The 21,916-nt window shown below is 43.6% G+C and overlaps 1 protein-coding gene across 6 annotated transcripts in view; it reads right to left on the reverse strand.

Annotated features, from left to right (window-relative positions):
- The window catches only part of ARHGAP17 (Rho GTPase activating protein 17), a 48,251-nt gene that overhangs the window by 5,204 nt on the left and 21,131 nt on the right, over positions 1–21,916 (reverse strand). For 4 of the 6 annotated variants that reach the window (XM_075436838.1, XM_075436842.1, XM_075436843.1 and 1 more), the window contains exons 2-19: positions 19,706–19,745; positions 15,433–15,537; positions 14,557–14,633; positions 13,340–13,451; positions 13,064–13,140; positions 12,249–12,360; positions 11,447–11,515; positions 11,205–11,286; positions 8,983–9,110; positions 8,475–8,586; positions 7,813–7,894; positions 7,272–7,352; positions 6,430–6,543; positions 5,970–6,061; positions 5,677–5,833; positions 4,213–4,455; positions 2,024–2,187; positions 1,009–1,620 (exon numbers count right to left, since the gene is read on the reverse strand). In XM_075436838.1, the coding sequence (XP_075292953.1) occupies positions 1,009–1,620; positions 2,024–2,187; positions 4,213–4,455; positions 5,677–5,833; positions 5,970–6,061; positions 6,430–6,543; positions 7,272–7,352; positions 7,813–7,894; positions 8,475–8,586; positions 8,983–9,110; positions 11,205–11,286; positions 11,447–11,515; positions 12,249–12,360; positions 13,064–13,140; positions 13,340–13,451; positions 14,557–14,633; positions 15,433–15,537; positions 19,706–19,745 (2,459 nt within the window). Of the gene's footprint in view, positions 1–77; positions 102–1,008; positions 1,621–2,023; positions 2,188–4,212; positions 4,456–5,676; positions 5,834–5,969; positions 6,062–6,429; positions 6,544–7,271; positions 7,353–7,812; positions 7,895–8,474; positions 8,587–8,982; positions 9,111–11,204; positions 11,287–11,446; positions 11,516–12,248; positions 12,361–13,063; positions 13,141–13,339; positions 13,452–14,556; positions 14,634–15,432; positions 15,538–19,705; positions 19,746–21,916 lie in introns of all 6 variants that reach the window. The other 2 variants (XM_075436839.1, XM_075436841.1) reach the window with 2 other exon arrangements.

Raw genomic sequence — 21,916 nt, forward strand, 5'->3', positions numbered from 1 at the left:
ACAAAATAAAGCTACAAATAAAACATGGCTGTGCAGGAGCATTTTAGCTTATATTGCATGTTTCTGGCAGTACAAACCTTATTCGCAGTAACCATCCCCACCTGTGAAGGCATCATGGGGTAAAGCTGTTAGGCAACAGAATTTATACTTTGCATTCCAATACATTAGTTCTCATTCTAGAGAAGCTGCAGTGTCATTGGAAAGTTTTAACCGTTATTAAGCGTAAGTCGATTTAAAAGGATTAGTCCCCTACATTATCACTTCCTTCACAATTTCCTAAAATAAGCAGAGACTCAGCAGGGAAACATCTCAAGATCTGCCAGTTTTCACTGTCTTCAGCAGCTACATTTTCGTTTTTCTCCCCCAAGACTTAAATTAACATTATCCCTAACAAACGAGCAACTACGAGCTTCACGAAGTTCCTGTGAAGACAGAAAGCTTCTTTTTACTTCATGCATGTCTCAAAACAGAAAAAGGCAGCTGCATTTAAAATATGACGATCTATCTAGAAATTGACCTAAGATACAGAGTTACACATGTGAGAACACATATCAGTGACCACTTCTGCCATTTTCTTATCTTCTGTATGTGCTGAAACACACTACCCTTGGCTACATCTTCTCCCTCCTACAAATATCTGCTTTTTGGCAACAGATGTATAAGCGTAGTTGAGACTGCCACGATGCTGAGCCTGGAGAAAGCCCCAGAGAGATGGTTGCTATAATAGTGTTTTACTTCCAAAGAAGGAAAAAAAAATAAAGCAAGCTAACCTACACTTCCCCCCAACCCCTTCTGCCTCAGGAAGGAAAGCCTTCACTGAAGAAGTGCCCCAAATCCTTGTGCACAGAACAGGGGGGTGAGCGTTTTTACTGGAAGTGAACAATTCAGTATTTTAACTGTTACTTGTGCTTTTCAGTTCTTCCCCCCAAAATTCACTTACAGCTACAGGCATTATTTTCTCCATTTCCAGTCCCTGAGGAGACAGCGAATACGAACGAATCCACTCACCTGTTACTATTTTGGAAGACGTTTGCGTGGGATTTGCAATAATACCATCTCCAGCCAGCTGAGAAGGAGGATGAGGTGGAGGGGGAACACTAGGTCTGTTTCTGGGTTTGGGTACCGGCCGTGGCCTTGGCAGTGTCCCACTCTGAGGTGGAGAGTGAGACCGGGAGCTTTCTTGGTTAGATGGCTGTGGCGATGGGGAACTAGCATTACGTTTTCCTAGAGGGGGTGTATCGGGCGGTGTTGGAGTCTGCGGAGGAGTGTAGCAGGGCTGCTCTAGTCCATGCTCGCTGCTGGATGCAGCAGGAGGAGATGCTTGACTGTTTGATTTGGGCTGCAGTGGAGGAGTCGCCTGTGTTGGGGGCTGTGGTGGTGGATGGCTGGGAGCCTGTATGGGGGAGAGGCTGCTGGAGTATCTCCGAGGTGCGGAAACCTGCGAAGCGGAGGTCTGAGCTGCTCCTTGGTTTGCATGCTGAGCAGGAGGAGAAGAACTTCTAGCAGGTGGCTTTGGAGAGACAGAAGGTGGCTGCGCAGCTGGGGCAGGACTTTGGCTCGCTGGCTGCGCTGGCGGTGGGTTGGCTGGCTTGGGAGGGGCTGGCGCAGGCTTCTTAACAGCTGTGAAGACAAGAGGTGAGATTTCACAGCCATGTACTGTGAAACCAAAATGCTGAAAGAAAGAAATTAATAGCGCAAAAGAACACTCAAGTACATTATCATAATGAAATGGTGCATTATCAAATAAAAGCAGTATCAACAGCAAGCTACAGAAATGCGTACCCAGGTTTACTAATCAACAGTCTGTGAGTGATATTGTTCTACAGCGCTGGTAACATTACTACCAGCATTCATGAGAGAGTCCAAAAGTCCAAAGATGTAGTTAGCTAGGGCTTAGTGAAATGCAAGCAAATCAAATCATTGTCTGGAATAGAGGAAGAGATACTGATAAAGCTACTTTACAAGCAATGCTGCAGTATATAAAGAATTGTAACTTAGTGGCTTGAAAACCACGTGAACAAACCTCTCCTCATCAAATGGGGACTGGGACCTGCTGCGTTCTGCGGCTGATTCACAGCAAGCTGGTTAGTGCTGCTTGTGGACTGGCTCTGGACGGTGCCTGCATGCCCGCCATTTCTCACGGGTGGAGGAGTAACTGAAGACGTGTTGTCCTTAGATTTTGAGGTACTGAAAATTAAAAATCCTAAGTTACAAGATGATTGTGAAACACCTTGCCCACCAGATCGGCTGCACCCGTTGAGGTTTACATTATGAACTGTGCTATAGTTCTGACCCTCAAACGCTTCAGAAACACTTCTGCACTGGCTGGTATTTACTGACAGACTGAACGGTGCTACAGCTCTTCAAAGTAAAGGCAAGCAGGCTTTAGGCAAGCCTGTCCAAATGATTAATTACCAAAATTAAATCAGGAACCCAAGCAGTTCTGCAGCATCACAGTGCTTGTCTGAATGCAATATTGATACCTGGGAGTACAGTCTCCATGCTAACGCACCCACAGTGCACTTGCAGATCCTTTAAAAACAGACTCCCAGCACAGAAGTTCATACAGAATTACTTCTCCAGTTTCCTCGTTCAAATACACCTATTGCCCCTGTAGCTGTTCGCTTTTTCAAAATCTTCTGTCACAGTATCACATCCAATTCGCTTGCAGTTATCTGGTAGACCTAGCTACTAAGGACCAAGCGATGGCAACCTGTGAAGCTCTGTCAGAAAAAACCCACAAAGGACATGAACCCATTTGCTATGTCTAGTATGCAGGCGAAGGCAGAGGTAGTTCCTCACCGCTGCAGTCCCTGGAGCCTTTGGAAGCTCCCGGGAGGGCACAGGGACTGCGGGAGCAGGGTGTGGAAGGAACTGAGGTTCTATTCCCTTCGTTGACCGGTTGAAGTCTTCTCTGCACCCTGTGTGGAACTGAGCTTTTACCTGAGACAGAACTTGTTTCAAGGGAGCAACCCCCGTAAAATCTTTGAGACCAGGACAACTCAGCTCTTCCTGACCTCTGGCTAGGAAGACAACAGAAGTGGTGGGGAAACACAGCACCCAAGTACAAAACCAGTGAGGTGGTACTGGGCAGTGCCTCCTCTTCTTGCTATGCACCTGCAGTCCTCACTCACTTCTCTGTCCTTGTGGTCCCTTGCAGCACCTTACTCATAGCAAAAGGACCAACTTCCAATCACTTTTACTGGCACTTTGCAACCTTAATTTCTCCAGATGCTGTTGATAAATTGCAAGTACTTGAGCCCAAGAGCCTGTGCAGATTTTAAATGCAGCTTTTAGACACTACTCTCAAAGTTTCATTTTAGCTGCCTCTGCCACAAAAAATATCTGTGGAGGAAATATTAGTCTGCAGGGGACTTCCAAATGAGAACTTGTTTTTGTAAGAATGTCACCTGAGAACAAAAGCTACATGCAGAACAGTCAACGCTGCATCAAACTCCACAGTGGTGGTGTACCGTAAGATGCCGTGCGAGAGGTCAATGCTTGGAGAGCACTACAGGCCTTTACGTGTGGCTGCTTGTATCTCCCAGACCACAGAAATACTGAAAGCAAAGTGCTGCTTTCACCATACAGGAAAGGACAAGTCAAGGCTGCTGCAATTAGTCTTGGAGTCCTTGTATACTAATACTGGGGACGTGATTGCACAGAGTTTCAATAGTAATTAAGTAGCAAAAAGCCTGTATACACACTCGTCCTAAAGAAACTAATGCTGAAATATGATAAATCAATTTTCAGCTTCCTAGCAAACCAAGTCTGGTCATCACTAGCACTTGCTACAGACAAAGAAAAAAAACAGAGACGTATCCAGATAACATGTACAACAAACAACGAACAAGACCAACAGGTTTCTAGTATTGCCACTGGTAGGTTCTGTTCTTTCAGCAGCAAACTGATAGTCACGCTGTGCGGACACCTCTAGAGTATAACTCGGAAAGGTCAAGACAGGTCTTTTTAAGTATGATTCATCATCAATTTTTTCCCCAGAATTTTCTTATTTTAGGAGATCAATTCTGGAACAGCACGCACAGCAAGAGAGCTCCTGCGCAGTGCTGCTGCTCACCCCCAAAAAGGCTTCACACACGACAACGTGCGTTCCAGCTGGAAGAGGTGCCTGCTGAAGCAGATCAGTTGACACATCAGTTTGCTGCGGAAGCCGCCTGCTAAGCCACTGCCAGCAGAAGCCATGCCTCTTACCTGACGTCCTCATTTCCTTGACTTTGTAACTGTTCTGCTGTGCCAGCAGAGAGAGCAAAACCAGCACCCACTGGGCTTGTTTCAGCCACAGAAGCTTGTGAGTGCTGCTCCGCTCCCGACTGAGCCAGCACGCCAGCCTCCGTGGGTGGAAGTGGTGGCTGGAAAGCTGGGGATGTGTGCTTTCTATTTATAGTGCCACATCTCCGAGGATTCGCTTGGAAGTCCATAACCTTGACACCAAAGCTACAGAAAGAAGAGAGAGTAAACACACCACGCCAGCCAACACCAGGTAACTAAAGCAACAGGACAACTGGATGTTACAACCCACAAGGACAAACGCAACCCCTGCTGCTTGGCATGCAAAGCAGCAACAAGGAAAGCTCCGACTTTCTGCATAGAACACCGTTAATGTTAAGACATGCAACGCTGTTTGGCTCATCCACACAGAGGGGTAAGCTAAACATAAGTGGAACAAGCTACTCAGTTACATTTGAAGACAGACATTGATGACAATGAGGTCAAACCACTCAGTAATTTTACATGTAAATACATACATTTCCTTACACACCAGAGTATCTCCTCACTGAATATATTTTGCCACATGAATTTTGTTTCCATTGCACACTGAGTTGCAGTACAGATCTCAAAACAGACAAAAAAAGCCACTGGATATACACTATGATATGTGTTTAAAGGAGAGCTATGGATGAACAGGCTAAAATTCTAACGGATTTTAGAGTGTGTACAGCACATTCATTCTGGAATTTAATTTAATTGTTGTTACATTAAACATGGTGAATCTTGAATTGATTGCCTTCTTTTGTCAGTGCTGATAAATTTGCATGTGGCTGGCCATAGTTAACATTCAGGTAACCATTTAACATTTGCATAAACAGCTAAAAACAAAACAGCACATCACTTGAATATTCATGATATGAGTGATAATAAATGAGCGTTACACTACATGTTATATGGGAAAACAGCACGCTTTATTTTTATGTTTTAGGATTCTACTGTTTGCTGTGGTATACTGTACCATCATCAACTCAGAAGTCTTATCATGAAGACACCAGGTAACACCACCTCAGCTTATGGGCTTTGAAAAAGAAGCCATGGAATATCAAAAGTTAGATACTGATAGATGCTACTACATACACTTCTGTTTCAGTGGATTTTAGACCCCCCCGGTCTGTAATAGGAAAATGGTACTGGAAGCAGTAATTATCTGCTTGTGTTTGTTATCATGCATAGAGTACAACTGGAAGCAAATACCAGTACGTTACCTTTGAACCTTCCTCAGGCTGCAACAACATAGGGGGAAATAAATCACTGTTGTTACCTGTAGTATTTCTATTAAATTCTCCTCCCGAGACCAGTACAAGCGTGTCTGATGACAGCCTCCTCAGTAGTCCAGTGCTCAGGAGCGGGCTAATAATCGAAACCTAACCCGAGAATGGAACGTACCTTTCCTTCTTCAATAAATCCCCTTCCATCACAGTCATACTCAGAGGCCTCTTCCGTTCCAGTGTCCCAGATTCGTATTCGCCCCCAGTGTGTGCCAAGTGATTTGAGTTAACAGCAGGAATTGCAACAAATGCCCCAGACACATTGAAATCTTGATCTGAGAGAGACACAGAGAGAATGCATCCCAAGACATACATACATCAAATGGTGCCTCACTGCAAAAAGCTACTGGAGGTTTACTGGCATAGGGTTATTGCAAATACAAAATGCTTTTAACTATGGCAAGAATTTACCTCCAGGGAAGAACCAGTCTGCGTGCTGAATAATTGGCTCAATCACTGCTACCACGTGGACTGAAGTTGCTGCTGCCATTTCAGCAAGGGATCTGCAGAAGAAGTTTGTAGAACATTTTATACAGAGTTCTATCAAAGTAAGAAAATATAAAAAAACCATATTACCTAAATGGCAAATTCTGCTACGCATGATGTATCAGGACTCCTAAGTACCACGTAAAGAGCAACGTCACACTTCGATGAAATCTAGGCTATTCAGGAACATTTATAGCATTTTAATGCACTCCTAAAAAGATGCACGCCCAGAAGGATCTGGCGGCACAGGCTGAGAGAACATCTGAAATACTCTTTAGGCAAACAGTCTGTTGCTGTGAACAGCCTACAGGATTTGAAACAATCTGACCAGAAATTCTACAGTTCCATGGAAGTTCTGCTTCACAGCTCTCCCCAAACAACTCACCCTTCGTTCTTCGCCCACAGTAAGTTGGGGCCCAAGACTATTGCGACATTGCTGGGTGTCATTTTGTTAACATCACTGTTCTGTGCAAGCTTTGCTAAAAATTTGATTAAATACCTACAAAAAGAAAAGAAATAATTAAACAGCAGGAACTAAAAGCATTTCTTGTTGAAAGCAACCAAGTAAAAATTGAGGAACTTGTAAAGACAGCTCCCAACAAACAGAAACAAGATGAACAGCCTTCTTGCCTGGTGGCTGGCTACTAAGCTTCTACTCATGAATCACAGCAGCTGAACTGGGTAGAGAGGAAAGCACCTCCCACCTTCTCAAAATGGAACTACAGAACTATTGTATTTTCACAAAAAATGTTTAGACTGAAAATGCCTATTCAACAGCTATTTTTCTACCCTGTAATGGAATTTCCGCACTTCTACAAGTCAGAGTTGGTTTTGCTCCGATTCATTCCCAAAAGGCAAAAACAAAATGAAAAATAACATGTGTAAGATACATCCAGGTCATTTCTAAGACTGAAAAATACAAGAGCACAGCTGGTGAAAAAAAGAAAAAAATAAAATCAAAAAACTATTGCCAACAGCATGGCCCTTAAGTAGAAGGGTTCTATGCATCACTATTCCATTACCATCAATAGTGAAACAACTTAACTGAAAACCTCCACCACCACCAATGCACACCAACTACTAGATAAAACAGGATGTCCTTTTACAAACCTAACTGAATTTGGCCAAGATAAAAACCTGGATCACAGTTTTGGCTAACCAGCTTTGAAATGTGGCACTCCAGCACCAAAGCAGCTGTGCTGCGAGCCAGCAGATGTTCATGCATACCTGAAATTAGCATGATAATGCTTAGGTAGTCGGTTACAAATTCTCCATAACTCCTGTAACTTCTTATCCTGGTCCTGAATACTGAAAGGGAAAAAAAAAAATCCGTTATGTCTTGTTTTCAAATCAAAAAACTGTTGTTTCTGCAGTGAACAAAGAGAAGACTGTATCATCTCCCATTTACGCCAAATAAAGGCACTGTTTTGCATTTGGTAATTCAGCAACCTGCTAGTCAAACCCCCGAATTACCTCTACCTGCAACGAAACAAAACTGCTTCAGCATCAATACTATGCAGCCAATGTCTGAAGCAGCCCTTCTGTTTATACAGAAAATAGGTATTTCATTGCATTTTTGTGCAACTAGTATTCAGCTAAACAACAAAATTTAAAATAATATGTTACACAAAATATTTGCCTGTTAGAACAGAAATGAGAAAGTAAATTGTGTGAGCTTGGTCTTTTCTTTTGAACTCGTAGGTGAAGAACGAAATTTGATAAAAATATGGAGAAAGTTTTCCTACGTAACTATTGTCAGTATGCTTACTTTGCAGCTTGTGTCCACTCTTCATACAGCCCGTAGGTCATTAAAGGTTCCGGCAACTCCCGCAAATAGGATTTCAAGGCACCTGCAATGCAGACCAGAAACAGACTAGCTTCTTCGCCAAGGCTTCCTGTCTTCATTTAAACTTCCGTCCTCAGGTTTGCCATTTTATCTACGCAATAGGACCCAAGTTCCAGCGAGACAGCAGGGAGACCTGGCGCTTCCACAGCAGAGCTGCTCAACACCTAACACAAAAGGTCTTCCAGTAATTACTGCCATTTGACTGAAACACGTAGCATAAAGCTGCATCACCTCTTCGGAACAAAGACCTCATTAAAGGCCTACACGTGGCTCTGATCTCCCTTGATCATGTTAACACTCCTGTCATGAGAGGAAATAGTATATTTGGATTACTATGATCACCTGAAATTTTAAACACGGCTCTGTCGTGCAGACACGAACACATCAGGTGTGATGAGCATGCGCACCCTTTATTTACCTGTGTTAAGCTGTGCAACAAAGTGATCTTTCAATTTATTTTCATTCATAGTTTATCTGCACACAGATCAACACCTTACACTTCAGCAAATCAACAGTTAAATGAACAGCATAAACTTGTGCTGTATCAGTTTAAACCTGGTTTTGATTCAGAACATTGACAATACCTGCAACAGCATGGGGATCAGAGTAAAATTCATCAAGCTGGGAAGTTGAACAGTCCAAGGCAGCTTTCAGCTTTTTTAACTTGGAGGCTCCAGCAGCAATTCTGAATAAGCCCTGCGTAATAAAAATCAAATGTAGTTGACTGGTAGCAATGTGTTAGTACAAGCATGAAACAGCAGAAGGTTCATGACAGCCTCTTTCAGAACTGTTTGGCGTTCGGTGTCTTCACCTGACATTGTTCTGACCTAGGTGGCTCTTTATCTGCCACTGCCGCCTGATCATGTTTTAGATACTCTCACCCTTCGCTCATTCCTCATTTTTCATTCTAGGTGCATTCATCTCAAAGATACTTCAGATAGTGCCGAAGGTTATTCTGTTGCAAAAGATTTACTGTGCACACTAGTGAACAAAATCACTTAAGCAACTTGTTAAAAAGTACAGAAAGGGGTCCGTGAGTTTGACTGAGCTTTTCTCCCTGTCCTCCACTGCACGCGCTATGGCATTACCTACCTCCTCTCTCATTCCCGTTTCCAAAAGCATCATTACACAGGCTTCGATCGGGACTGCAATTTCACGACCACTGCGCTTGAGATGCTCTTCTAATGGAGTTCCAAAAGCTGGTTTTTCAGTCCATTTGTCTAGTTGGAGAGCATCAAAACACTGAGCAAAACATCTAACAAACACTGGAATTATGTCGCAGACAAGACAAGAAGAAAGCCTCCAGCACAGCACAGAAATATTCAGAATACAGTAGGAATTTTACAGCCCTTGATTAGTAAAGTCCCTTATATCATCAGTAAGAGAAAATGAGCCTGCTGGCGTTCAAGGAAAAAAAATACTTCTGCATCTTTCTGAATGGAATACCAGACGGACATCCAGTGTGTAACTGGAAGTGCACGCCCCAGCAGGCCTCAACACAAGTGCCACCACACGGCTGTAATTACACGAGTTCGGATTTGCCAAGGCACCAAAACGCCTAAGTCTGCAAGAATCTCTGAGAAAAACTTTGTCCAGATTGCATGACCTGGGCTGATCTCAGTTTTAACTGTATTTAAGGTGGATAAAAACTGAACTGTTAACACAAACGTTATTGCTGGTTTAAGAAATTGGCGACTTAAAACGGATGTTAACAGCCTCAGCGAATTACCCCATGAACAGCCCATCACTGTAACCCTTAGACAAATTTTCAGTTCAATTTCTTGATTGTTCCTTAACGCTGAAAGTCAAAATTGGCACAAGTTTCTCCAAACCGCATACGAATTTGTTTCCTACAATTTTCTTTTTCATCCATTTCTTCTTTCTTAATTGAAAAAATGCAGATGTAAAGGTTACTGTTAGTACAGATGCATTGTTTCTTTTATGTGGAAAAAGGTCAATAAAGATGAAGACTTTGAAAGAGTCCTCTGAAGACACCACGTGTTTCTGCAAAGGATTGAATTTACCCTTTTTGTTTACAAAACCGCACCAGCTACACCTACACCCCTCAGGAGGCTTTAGTTCCTCTCCTTCGCTAACACACCACGAGAAGCACACGTCCTTCTCCCCAGTTTTGCAAGTTACAGCAAACACCAGGAAGAGAAATCTTCGTAACTGTTCAAAGTCACAGGGGTTTACGGGACAGCTAGAAACAACAGAAGCAATGCCACACACTGAGAGCTCAGACGCTGGACCACCTCAGCACCATGTCTCCCAGCCAACCTTCCCCGAAGGCTAACCTCTTCTGCAGCACTGGTGATACGAAAAGTTTGTACCAAGCAGCTAAGCACCACTACCACATTGAAAGCAGTCCCACCCACAAACAGAGAACCTTCCACGCAGCCACAACGCAGCCCTGGTGCTGTGTAAGCCTCCCTTGTTTGCAGTACCTCGTCTCCCGTCAGATCGACAGAGCACAGATATTCTAGATCACCTCTCAGCAAGATGCTCATGTTTCTTTATATATTTAAATGGTTCATCTTTTACAACTTGCATGTGGTCCACAACTGAAGATGCCTGAGTCTTGCTCAGCTCAGATTTTGCTCAGACTTTGTTCAGCCTACTACCTCTCAAAGCAGTTAGCGGATTAAGGGACAGTACAGCCAGTATTCAGGACAGCAATTTCAGCAACACACAGTGCACCTTCATCCCACACCATTAATGATACTCCTTAACTCCCACTGACAAGGGAAAACTTCGCAGCGCGGGGAAGAGCTGAAGCTGTGCTGCTCGCTTGTCTCCGCTGCTGATACTCAACACAATAACGTGAATGCTCCATCAGCCAGCTGTGGTGCACTGTGCACGCGGGGCAAAAGGGCTGCATAAATAGGAAAAAATCAAGCTCCTTAGAATAAGGGGAGTTTTTCTGATAAACACCTAGTAATAATTCAAGAAGCAAGTACCCTAAAAAGTTCCTTTATCACAGTGAAACTTTCATGGGCCTAAAAAGCCAAGTACGAATTAGCAAAAGGTCACACGGTATCAAGGAAGAAGTGCAAGCAAATAGGAAAATCCTTCCTTTACCCTCTTGAGTATCAGAGAGATCCTTAACATTTTATTAGTGTGTTAAAATATGGCTGGAGAACTCCAGAGAACACAAAGATGGAATTATGCTTGGGAATGTAAAATTGTTAAGTAGATCAAAATGGCCTTATTAAATAAGTCTGCATGCAATAGATTCAAGATAAAGGAGAAGAATATTGTGCATAGGTGGCACAGGCAAGGAGAAGCATCAGCCAGAGCACAGGTTACTTTACCTTGATGGGCTTGAATTTCGGGTAGGACCTTTTCTATGACTGCTAATGCTTTTCTATGGTAATCTGCTTGTGCTTCTAATAACTGAGAACAGAAGCCACATTTTAAAAACAAAAAGAGCATTAGCTTCTGATGAGCACATAATAAAAGACTAGAAGGTTTAGCACACAAAATGTAATCTTTGAGATTTGAGTGTCTGTGCACATACGTGCTGCAATCAAAGTCGTACTGAAAAAATACTCACCATAACAAAACATCGAGCATATTCCCCTTCTTTGGACACAAAGTTATACATGTCTGCAGCTAGCTGATCCTTTGAAAAAGCAAAGAACACAGAACAGTACATCAAACTTACAGGGGCATTTCAGCTTCCACACAGACACAGAAGTACGTATGTTTATCTTGCCTGCAGTAAGTTTGAACTATCGATTCAGGCAGTACAGGAACCCGGTAATCCACCTACTCTGCAACATGTATTCTTCCAAGCAAAACTGATTCAAAATGCCTAATCTTGTTTTATATAGCAAAGCAGTTATCCACTTCAGCAATTAGGTTGTATAGCAACATGTTATTTACAGCCAATCCCTGCACACACAGACAAGTACTACCAAAAGGTTTTTGGTGCTCAGCTCAGCTGTGGCATAATGTAGTAACAGTCAGAATGTTCCTTTTCTGTCAGCAGCTTGAATTTCATGCAGGCAGCTCGCACTGCACAGCTATTCAGTGGCCTGAAGCACAGGGACACCCTGAACATTTCAGTCAAGGCTAAGACAGTTCCTTCTCCTACCTGCCTCAGACTGAAACAGAAAATAACGTCAAATACTCATCTTAGAAAACCAAAAAAGTTCCTGGTTAATTTAAAGCAATTCAGACAGAGACCGGGTAGCACTAACATACCTTTAAGACACACAGTTTGTTAACAGCCACATAATTTGTGACTGTAGCAACCAGCCAGCAGGTTCCTCGTGGAAGGCGTACAGGGCAGCCATATGCTGACTGCTGGCTGAGAAGAGGCATGTAAAGGATAGAGACTCATCTCACCATACCTTGCATTGTTCGACTTTATTTCCAGCTTCATCCATCTCTTCCTTAAGAGATTCTATTTTCGAAGGATGCACTTGAAAATTTGTTCCTGAAGTCTTGTGGGCTTGGTTATATCTGTGGAAGAAAAGCTTCAGCTGTTTGGTGAAAGCTAATATTAAACAGGAATCTGCATTTATGGCTCCCTTGAAATTGGTTTCTTTTGACAAGAAACAAACCCAATAGTTTCAGAGGTTCTCCAACAGAACTAAGGCAGGGGTTCAAAACACACCATTTATGACATGCTGGCGTAATTCATAAACAGCTAAACAACCACAAAATTCCACAAGGAATGCTGCCTTCTCCACGGTCTATAACATGGGTGTATGATATGGTAGAACTCCCAATCCCAGAAAACGCTACATAAATTATCACCACAGTTTAAGACCTTTTAAAGGGACTTAAGGGTAAGCTGAATAACCTCGGACCCCATCAGTGAGGTAGTTCAACACGATGCTGTAAAAGCACTTGGCTTGGTTACAAAATTAGCCTCCTATTCTAGCTGACAACTTAAGTGACGTGGAAAGATAATAAATTTTCAGCATTTTTTGAATTCTGTATAGGCATGCAAGAGCTCCAAAAAAATCTTGATTCTGTCTGGATCTAGTCGTCATGATTCCTTTTTTGAGTAACTTAAAAGTTTGTCTTTTTTTGGCAAAGTATTTACATGCATACCGCAGCACTTCAGAAGCTAGCACCAGCATCAGCTCAGATGCCATGAGATGCCAACAAGAAGTTAACATGAATAGAAAAGGACCTAGAAATTACAATTATTTCTTACCTCCCTCTTGCAGAATCCCAGTCCAACACCAGCTTTGCAAGCTGCTTCCTCTGCTTCTGAATGTTTGGGATCTCTGTCTGGAACATGAATGCAAGACTTACATTTATTTTTTGATTGTGTATTACAATAAACTACGTTTTGTAGACTGGACATCCACTTTCCATCACTAACGCATGACTCCTTAACACAGTTTTATTATTAGCAATGAGCTAAATGTTTTTTGCTCAGTTTATACATAAATAGTTTTATTTCTTCAGTCAGGTTGAAGTGACTTACCTCTGTTAGTTGATACAGTGGATCTAAAACTTCTCTTTCGATTTGTACTTCGTGCTGAGACAGCTCCATTGCCAGCTTATTCTCTGCATCACCACAGGTATCTAGCATTTTCCTTTCAGAATTACAGGAGGTTGTAATGTGAGTTACTACTGACTAAAGAAGACAGATTCAAAACAAAACAGCGGTGCCCCTTTGTCACCTGCTACCCTTTTGGCAAGCTTTGTATTTTATAAAGCAAGGCATCACCTAATGGACTAAACCCAAGATGCCCTATGCTGTCATGGGCAAATTTGGGATAGGCAAGGAATGTTATTAAACCTCTGCCTTCTAAAATTCTTTAGCCAGTACAACATCTTTGGAGGCTTTAAGTGTCATTTAGGTGATTATATTGGCCTTAGGGGCAGAGAAGTTAGTATTTATTTCAAAGCCCATCCTTCCATCTCACTAGATGCAGGAAAACTGCTCACTGCAGTATTTAGTTTTCTCCTAAGCCCCTTCAATGTGAAAATGCCTTAAGACCATAATGCTAAGCAATCACATATGCAGCAGTCTCAGGTTCCAAAACCATGATTTGACCTTTGTTTTAAGCTTGTTCCAACGAATAAAACCTATTCTCTAAGATTTTTATCCATGTTCAAATCTCATGCAACAGCTCACAAAAATGCACACAGAGGTTTAAGGTCACTCTACAGTGCCTCCATTAGAATTCCCAGCAGCAGCGAGGAAACACATTTGCTCTAGGAATTCAGCATGTTGACGTTCATTTGTTTCAGCCACTTTCCTGTAAGTTGCAAATATGCACTTTGCCAGGATAAGGAAATTGGCATTATTTTAAACTAGAAGCCATTAATGCAAATTGGCATTATTTTAAGACATTAACACAAACCTGCGGAATGCAGTATTTACACCAAATTTTAAACTTTAAATGGAGATAATTCTACTAATCCACAAGAAGGGAGGCCATTTTCAAAAGCTTTTAAGTCAGCAGAGAATCAGAATCCTCTGGCATGCAATTCAGAGCAAGCCTAAAACTCGCCCCCAGAATCCCTCCAGAAGAAATGCTTGCTCACTTCTTCTCCCTTTGGATTAGAGAAGGAATCCAGAAATATTAGTTTCATTAGATTGAAAACAGCCTTTGTGTACCCAAAGTCTCTAATTAGAGCCCTGCAGGCAATAAAGTGACAGAATACAACTTCCAAAGAAAGCCAAACACTTACCCCAGCAGAGTTTCATCACTTAGCTGGACAGATCCTTCTTGCATGTTTTGAGCAAGAGCTGTCAGAGGAAGCTTCTTCTGTGGAACAGGAGGAACAGTGCTCAGCTTCGCCCTGTTCACCCTTTCCAGCTTTCCCAGTACACCCCCTCTAAGACTTTTCTCTTCTTCCATATGGTTTCTATTACACACATATGCAGCTCATTCTCTGACTTTTTGACAAAAAACACCGCCACAAAAAGTTTCAAGCCTCAACACTCCTGTTCTCCGATACTTTGAAAAGCAGTTTCTTTCCAGTCTTGGTTGGAATGACTGGCCCAAAATGTATCTCAACTACTGTCAAAGACAAGTAAACAGCTTTAACCTGAGACCTCAGCAACCGCCTGTCTCTCCGCAGAGGCCTGTTCTGCGTGCCCCTGTTTTCAGGAGGTCTCTATTGTTCAATAAAAGGAGAAAATGGATGTCCATTATTTCTGGTTCTACCACTTTAAGAAAACCTACCTACGGCTCTGCTAACGAGGGGCAGAAATTAAACGTGTACAGAGAAACATTTACAGCTAATTGGAGATGTCAGCACACAAAGGTAATTCTAAACACGGGGAGCTCGGGCAGAGGTGCAGAGTATCTGCTCTCCTCAGGAACAGCACATGGCACAAACAAGCCAGTGTCCTGATACTCCTAAGGTACTCCAAGGCTGTGGTACTATATCCAGACGGGGAATTACAGCAAGCATTTGATCAAATCATGTCAGCATGCGAGATGATTTTACAGAGTTTTCTTCCCCTGGACAACGCGGGCGCAGCAGCTGACCAGCGCGCTTCGCAGGCCAGACCGCGGTCAGAGCATTCGCGGCAGGCAAGCCACGGCCAACGGTACTTACATGTCTCTTCTCAGGATCTGTACCATGCTGGCCCTGAAAACACGCAATTAATCGCTTCTGTGCAATATGGCAAACAGATCTCACAGTGTCAAGACGTCTCTCGATCTGGTCGGCAGGAGGGGGAGAGAGGAGGAAGAGAAAACAAAACAAAACAGAGAAGTTATTTCCCTGGCCTCAGCAGAAAATCTTCCTCCTGTACCACACTTACTTCTGGGTTGCACATTACTCAAGCTCTACAGCTTACAAGAAGTTCAGATGCTTAGCAGAAGTGCCTGGCAGCAAAAATGCTTGGAAAGAGATTTAAATTGCTTTTTTCTCCTCAGAGGCACAGCAATTCAGCTGGAGCTCACAATGCCCACTGGGCTGGAGAGTGGAAGGAGGAGGAAAACCTTGCCCCTACTTTTTGTTTCAGCGGAAGAGAATCAGGTTGGTACTTGCCATCTGCATATGCCATTCATCATCTCTCAGATATCCAAGACACTCATTTCCAGAGAAAACTGCAGGAAAACTCTCCTATTTTTTCACTGTGACCTTGTAAAGTAGGAGGCTGAAGACTTATCTGACTGCTCCTTTACCCGGGGCCAAACCCCTGTACTGCAAGCTTTCTACTGGGTCTCCTTCTCTGGCCGCTGAACACCAGGACAAAGTTCCTACATGCCAAGCGAAATCATATTTTCAGGGAGAGATTAGCAGGATTCAGAAGGGATATGGAATAAAAAAAATAGGTCTCAATGCACAAACAAGAGTTCTGTTTACCATAGCGTGTTTGAAACGTAGCTTAACCTATAGACTGTGAATATGACAAAGATATACATTAATAAATTGTTCTTTTAAGGGATTTTAAGTCAGGAATTTGGATTATTTTATTTCAAAGAAGACTAAAAGCAAAGTGATGAGCACTGGGAGAGAACTGTTTATGGCACCAAGCTCTCCATGCACAGCACCAAAAGAATGCTGTTTATCTGCATTTTGATGACTCACCAAGAATAAAAAAGTCCCTTTGGAATTGCTTCTATTTAAGAAGCAAGAAAAAAAAAAGTAGATTTCACCTGTAGAAATAATCTGAACTGACTCCAGTTTTTGATACAGCTCTCAACTCACTCCTATTACATTTTCAGGAGGGCAACAATTCTCCCCAGCTTTCCTATCAACCACAAATCCAGACTAGCTCGCAGCAGTAATTCTAGTGCTAAGTTTTTCTGCCCTGTGTTAGCTCCTGTTAAGGGCACCGTACCTGGATTTAAAGCAGGAGGTGTCCTGTTGGTTTTTCCAGAGGAGGCAGACTGCTGTGGTCTAACAAACACAAAAATGCTACAAATTTTCATTTAGAATATTACACACCCAGGTAAGAATGACGTGATTTTTCCTCCCAACTGGTTTATTTGGCACTGCTAAGATGAGACATGTATATCCCTAAAGCAGTCACAGTGAGAAGGATGCAGCTGGGTCCCAACAAGAGCAGCCAGTACCAACTACAGCTCCTCAAAGAGTCAGCAGATCCAGCAGAAGAGGAGCCTTCAGGGGGTGGGCTGGGGGCAGCTGCGACCAAGCAGACGCCAATGGAGGAAGGCGCAGCGAGACGGGGACCTGGTGAGGGCCAGCACTGAAGCAGCGCTGTTGGCCACGGGAGCCCGGCCCTGAACGCATGAGCGAGCGCGGGACTGGGCTCCCCGTCTGCCTTCAGAGCAGGGAGCAGCAGTTCTGCTAAGCTGTAGTCCGGAGGAGCACCCGCAGCCAGGCTCTGCCAGCCCGATGGGAAGGCGGAGAAGAACCAGTATAGCAGGGCTGACGATTTAGATGGCCAGTGTAGGAAGACTGAAGTTTCAATGGCTACACCAGGCACTAAAGGGACTAAAAGCTTTTGACAACCATAAGATGAATCTGCTCAAAAAGCTCAGTGAAATCTCTTACAGTCGAGTAAGGTGCACAGAAACTGCCCAGGAAGGATTGCTCTGAAAGCACGAGGCATTGCCTTTTATTTACAGAGCATATATCGACAAGCCCAAAATTAAGTTCGCTTCAAAGAAGTCCACATGAAGACGGATGGCCGAGAAGGTAATGTTTGTGGTCTGCTGTTGCAGCTAAGACGATTCATTTCTGTTGTGTTATCCTCAAGACAAAATACCACCAACACATTCTAAACCATCTACTATTTCTGAAAGCACTTATTTTTGCTTGATCACGTAGCTAAGACTTCTTAAAATACCGAGCCCACATTTTGTGAAAGCATTTATTTTTGCAAGGTCACATAGTTAAGACTTCTTAAAACACTGAGGACTTTTTTCTCTGTACCTGAAACATGGTAACATCCTGCAAGCGAACCACCTCGCAGACCCGAGACGACTGCTGGAACCCTTGCCAGCCGTGCCCGGGGTTACGCTCCCTAGACGGACTCTGGAGCACACATATTCCCAACAGCCTCTCCCCAGGCAGTCAGAATGCCAAATTCCACGGGCTGAAGACTGACTGGAGGAACATGATCCCAAAACTTCACTATATACTCTCCCCTCCGATCTGCTTTTTAGTTCAAAGATGTCAAGAAAACCATGAGAGACATTAATCTCCATTAGCCACCTTTGAACTGAGCATGCGACCTACAGGCCACGCTGTCTGTACCCCCGGGGCATCCTCACTGTGCCAAGCAGCACACAATTGCTTTCTTCTGCACTGCAGGGCACCCAGAAAGCGGGTCTGTTGTAGAAGCCTTGCCAGTACTGAATGATATTCCTTGTCTTCAGACAGCAACGCACTTAACTGACATACTCCAAACGGGGTATTACACTTCAAAAAACAGAAAAAAGCTACGGCAATCCTATGTGAAAGCTTGAGCTAAATATAAAAAAGAACACTGTGAAGCATGTTTATGAAGTGAACAGTACCATGCTTTTAAGCTCTTTAGTTAGATAAGAGCCTCCCTCCCCTCCACAAGCCCCCAAGAGCAAACAAACAAGTGAGTAAATTCTTCCTCTTGGGTGTAGCCAGTCTGCTCTGTGCCTGGGAAAGCCTTGCTTGCAAAATTTTTTTGGCAACGAGCAGCAGTACTTTTGGCTTTCATTTCTTGTTACTAACAGTAACAGCTAACCAAGAAAACAGATGGGCCCTTGAAGGCTATCAAGGTGTTTTAACATCCTTTATGCCACTTAACTGTATCCATATCTTTATAAATTAAAAACAGTATTGTCAAACTGTTAAAAGTATTTATGGTTCAAAAAAGCAGGCCCTGAAAAGCAGGGTAAAATGCTTCAGGTCAGCTCATCTCACCATTACTCATGATGATTTCACCTATTTGTGCTGAACCCAAGTTTTAAAGCTAATACATTCTCTCATCTTCTACTCTAATCAGAAGAACAGGAAAGATTTGGAATAAAAGTAGTTGCATAATTTGTTTGGCTTCCACGTTTCAGAGAGAGGTCCTGACCCTAGGCACACTCCGATGCTTTGTAATCACTCTGCAATAACCACTGCAGTCCAGGTCCCGTGGAGCAGCTAGCCCGACTTCCTTCCCTTGCCAATTTATGTCCTGCCTTTTTTTTTTTTTTTAAAGTCTTTCAAAAAAGTAACCAGAGGAAAAAAAACCTACGTAGAACAAGTCTGTAATCAAATTTGTTCCACGTAGTCAGTCAACCTTATTAATCTAACAGTTACAACTAAGATTCCACCATGAAAGCAATGGCTGATTAGATTGCATACTTTTAAAAAGATGACAGGTCTGCAAACAAATCAGACATCAGCCTGACAAATCTGAGAACAAATATTGCAAGCTAACCAAGAGGCATTCATACGTTTATTTGGAGCAATTCCAGGCTTTCAGAAAAATCCTGACGTTAGCTATTAGCAAGCAGTTGGCATGTTTTCTGCCACTTCTCTTAAGGCCCACACTGACCTCTTCAAGAGAAGCAGAAATGCAGACAGAAACCAGCCGTGCCTCATCAGAGCTGCTTCCCAGCTCGCTGCCCTGCACCAGACTGGGGAGCCATTCGCACGCCAGCTTCACGAGCTTACCCAGCCAGTCGCCCACCCAAACGCAGCAACGCTCCCTCCTTCGCTTTAGCAAGCCACAGGACAGGCTTCAGAAACAGAAGCACCTGAGTTTTTCCACTCAAATTGTACCATAGTTTTTTCATGTGCTGAGAAGCCAAAGACATCTCTCTGTTTTCATCCCTGCCATTTGCAGTGTCCCCCCTCCCCCCCCATTAGGTACTGCACAAAACTCAGAAGGCTCGAACTTCACAAACACCAGCTTAAAACCCACATATTAGCTGTGTTGTAGTACCTGCAACAGGTCTTCGCTGAGTACCTCCGTTTTCTCAGCCCTAAGGGAGGAAAAAAAAAGACCATTGTCAGACTAATGAGCATGTTCGGGGTCAAAGACAGATTGCTGCCGAGCCCTCAGCACCCGCCCAGTTTCACGCTGTAACCCCACTGCGCCCATTGCTGCAAACACCGCCGCGTTCACGCTGTCGTACGCAGCACTGGCTCCCGGCCCCGGCCAGGGAGTGAACCTGGATGGCTTGTCCAGCACAGGGTGCCTGGGAAAGCCTGACATTCCCGGAATTCCCAGCCCACAGCACGAATCCACTGCACCAAGCTCACCGACACTTCAGAGCGCACGCGGTCTAACACAAAGCAAACTGGAACCCTCAGTAACGTCACTTGAATGCAAAGCTGTATTGAAGCAACTTTAATTTCACTCCACGTTGTTCATCAGGTCATGTTACCAACACACATAAATGTAAAGGAATATAAAGACACAAGAAAAGTAGGATGGCCAGCTTCATCGTTTTATACTCCACTACAGCAGAGCTTTATCAATCAGCAATCAGTGGAAACGGCAGCGTGAACACCTCCCCTTAACCTTACATGCACACAACCTTCATCAGAAATTTCCAGTTGCCTCATTTCCCTGACTTCCATAATACTAAAGTAATAAATCTTTTCTATTGTTTAAGAAGATCATCAGAAGTTAACAGTATTCCCAGTAGAGGTCCACCGTCCATAGAAAAATACCCAAACACTCACACATCCATCCGGACAAGGCTGTTCATAGCTCTTACAAGTGTACTCACACCTTCACACGTACAATTCCACACCTTTTTCCAACCCCAGCTTACACATAAACTTTGAATTCTTTAATGCTGATTCAGATTTGTTTGGTGCCAACTCCTTCGCTGTAATGCTGCTTTACCCTACCTTTGCTAGATCTATAAAACACAGATAAATTTAGCTCACCCATGATCTCTCCTACTTGGCTGCTCACCGTGATTACCCATCTATTGTTACAGAGGACTTGGAGGTACTCCAGGATGCTCTTTTCCTGCTCAGAGAGTTTCCCCAGCTGCTGTCAGGGTTCCTCAGCTACTACACTGACTTCCCTCTAACCCTGCAATCCGTTTAACAACCTACCGCAAGACTCACCATGCACAGAAAGTTCATTTTCTTGACCAAACTTCATCAGCTGAACTTCCGAAATGCCTCCAAAGGCAAAATTCATCCACTTTCAGGGTTTTTGGTTTGGGGTTTTTTTTTTAAGGCATTTGACTTTAATTTCATGGCACATTATCTGCTTGAACTACTTGCGGAACATAAGGTGTTTAATAATTACATACCAAAATATCATAACACTCAAATCCTCAGCAAGACTAAGACTAAAGCCACTTACATACTTTGACAGGAACATAAACTGCAAGCACTGTAATACTTATTTGTTTAGGAAAACACATACAAGATAGATAAACTTTTCTTCCACACAAACAGCAATATTGTGTCTGATTGAAATGACATCCTGTTAGCGAGCAATTATTTGGGTTTTATTGTTTGGATGGGGTTTGGTTTTGTTTGGGGTTTTCCTGAGTCTTGCAAAATCCCACCAGCAATGACAGGGAACAAGGACAGTGCAGGACGGCTCCAGTTACAGCAGCGCATTCTTCAACAGATTTTAACCTCACCTTAAGCAGCAACTACTACCCACAGCAGCTGCCTGCTCCGACAGAAGCACACAGAGCTGCTGAACAGCTCCGTGGGAACACCCTCCCGCGCACGTTCATGGTGTTACACAAAATTCTTCAGCAGGCAGAGTTTTCCGTCCTTTATCAGAGTGCGCAAGAGACGAGCCATCTCTGTTTCCAAAAGGGCCTTTGATACTGCGCGTGCCTCTCATGAAGGAGGGTCGACAAAGTGGCTGCATTTACACGGCTAGCATGGCCTCTGGTTTCAAACCGTCCTCTTCAGCCCTGTTTTCCACAGGGGAATGGATGCTCTTCACTGGCAGCTTTCAGGAAGTTTCATGCACCTTTAAGAGCGAGTCTATGCGACGCTACCGAAGGGCAGCGCTTCAGCCTGGTACCCCGCGAACACAGCAAACGGCTGATCCCAAATCCCAAGTCAGCCCAAGCAATGCATATAAACAGGCACCGATCCCAGCCCTGCCGGGTGGAATCCCATCCCATCCCCGTGGCACAGCGTGCGCCGACGAGGAGCGCGGCCC

This window comes from Opisthocomus hoazin, chromosome 15, assembly GCF_030867145.1.
Source record: "Opisthocomus hoazin isolate bOpiHoa1 chromosome 15, bOpiHoa1.hap1, whole genome shotgun sequence".
Lineage (NCBI taxonomy): Eukaryota > Metazoa > Chordata > Aves > Opisthocomiformes > Opisthocomidae > Opisthocomus > Opisthocomus hoazin.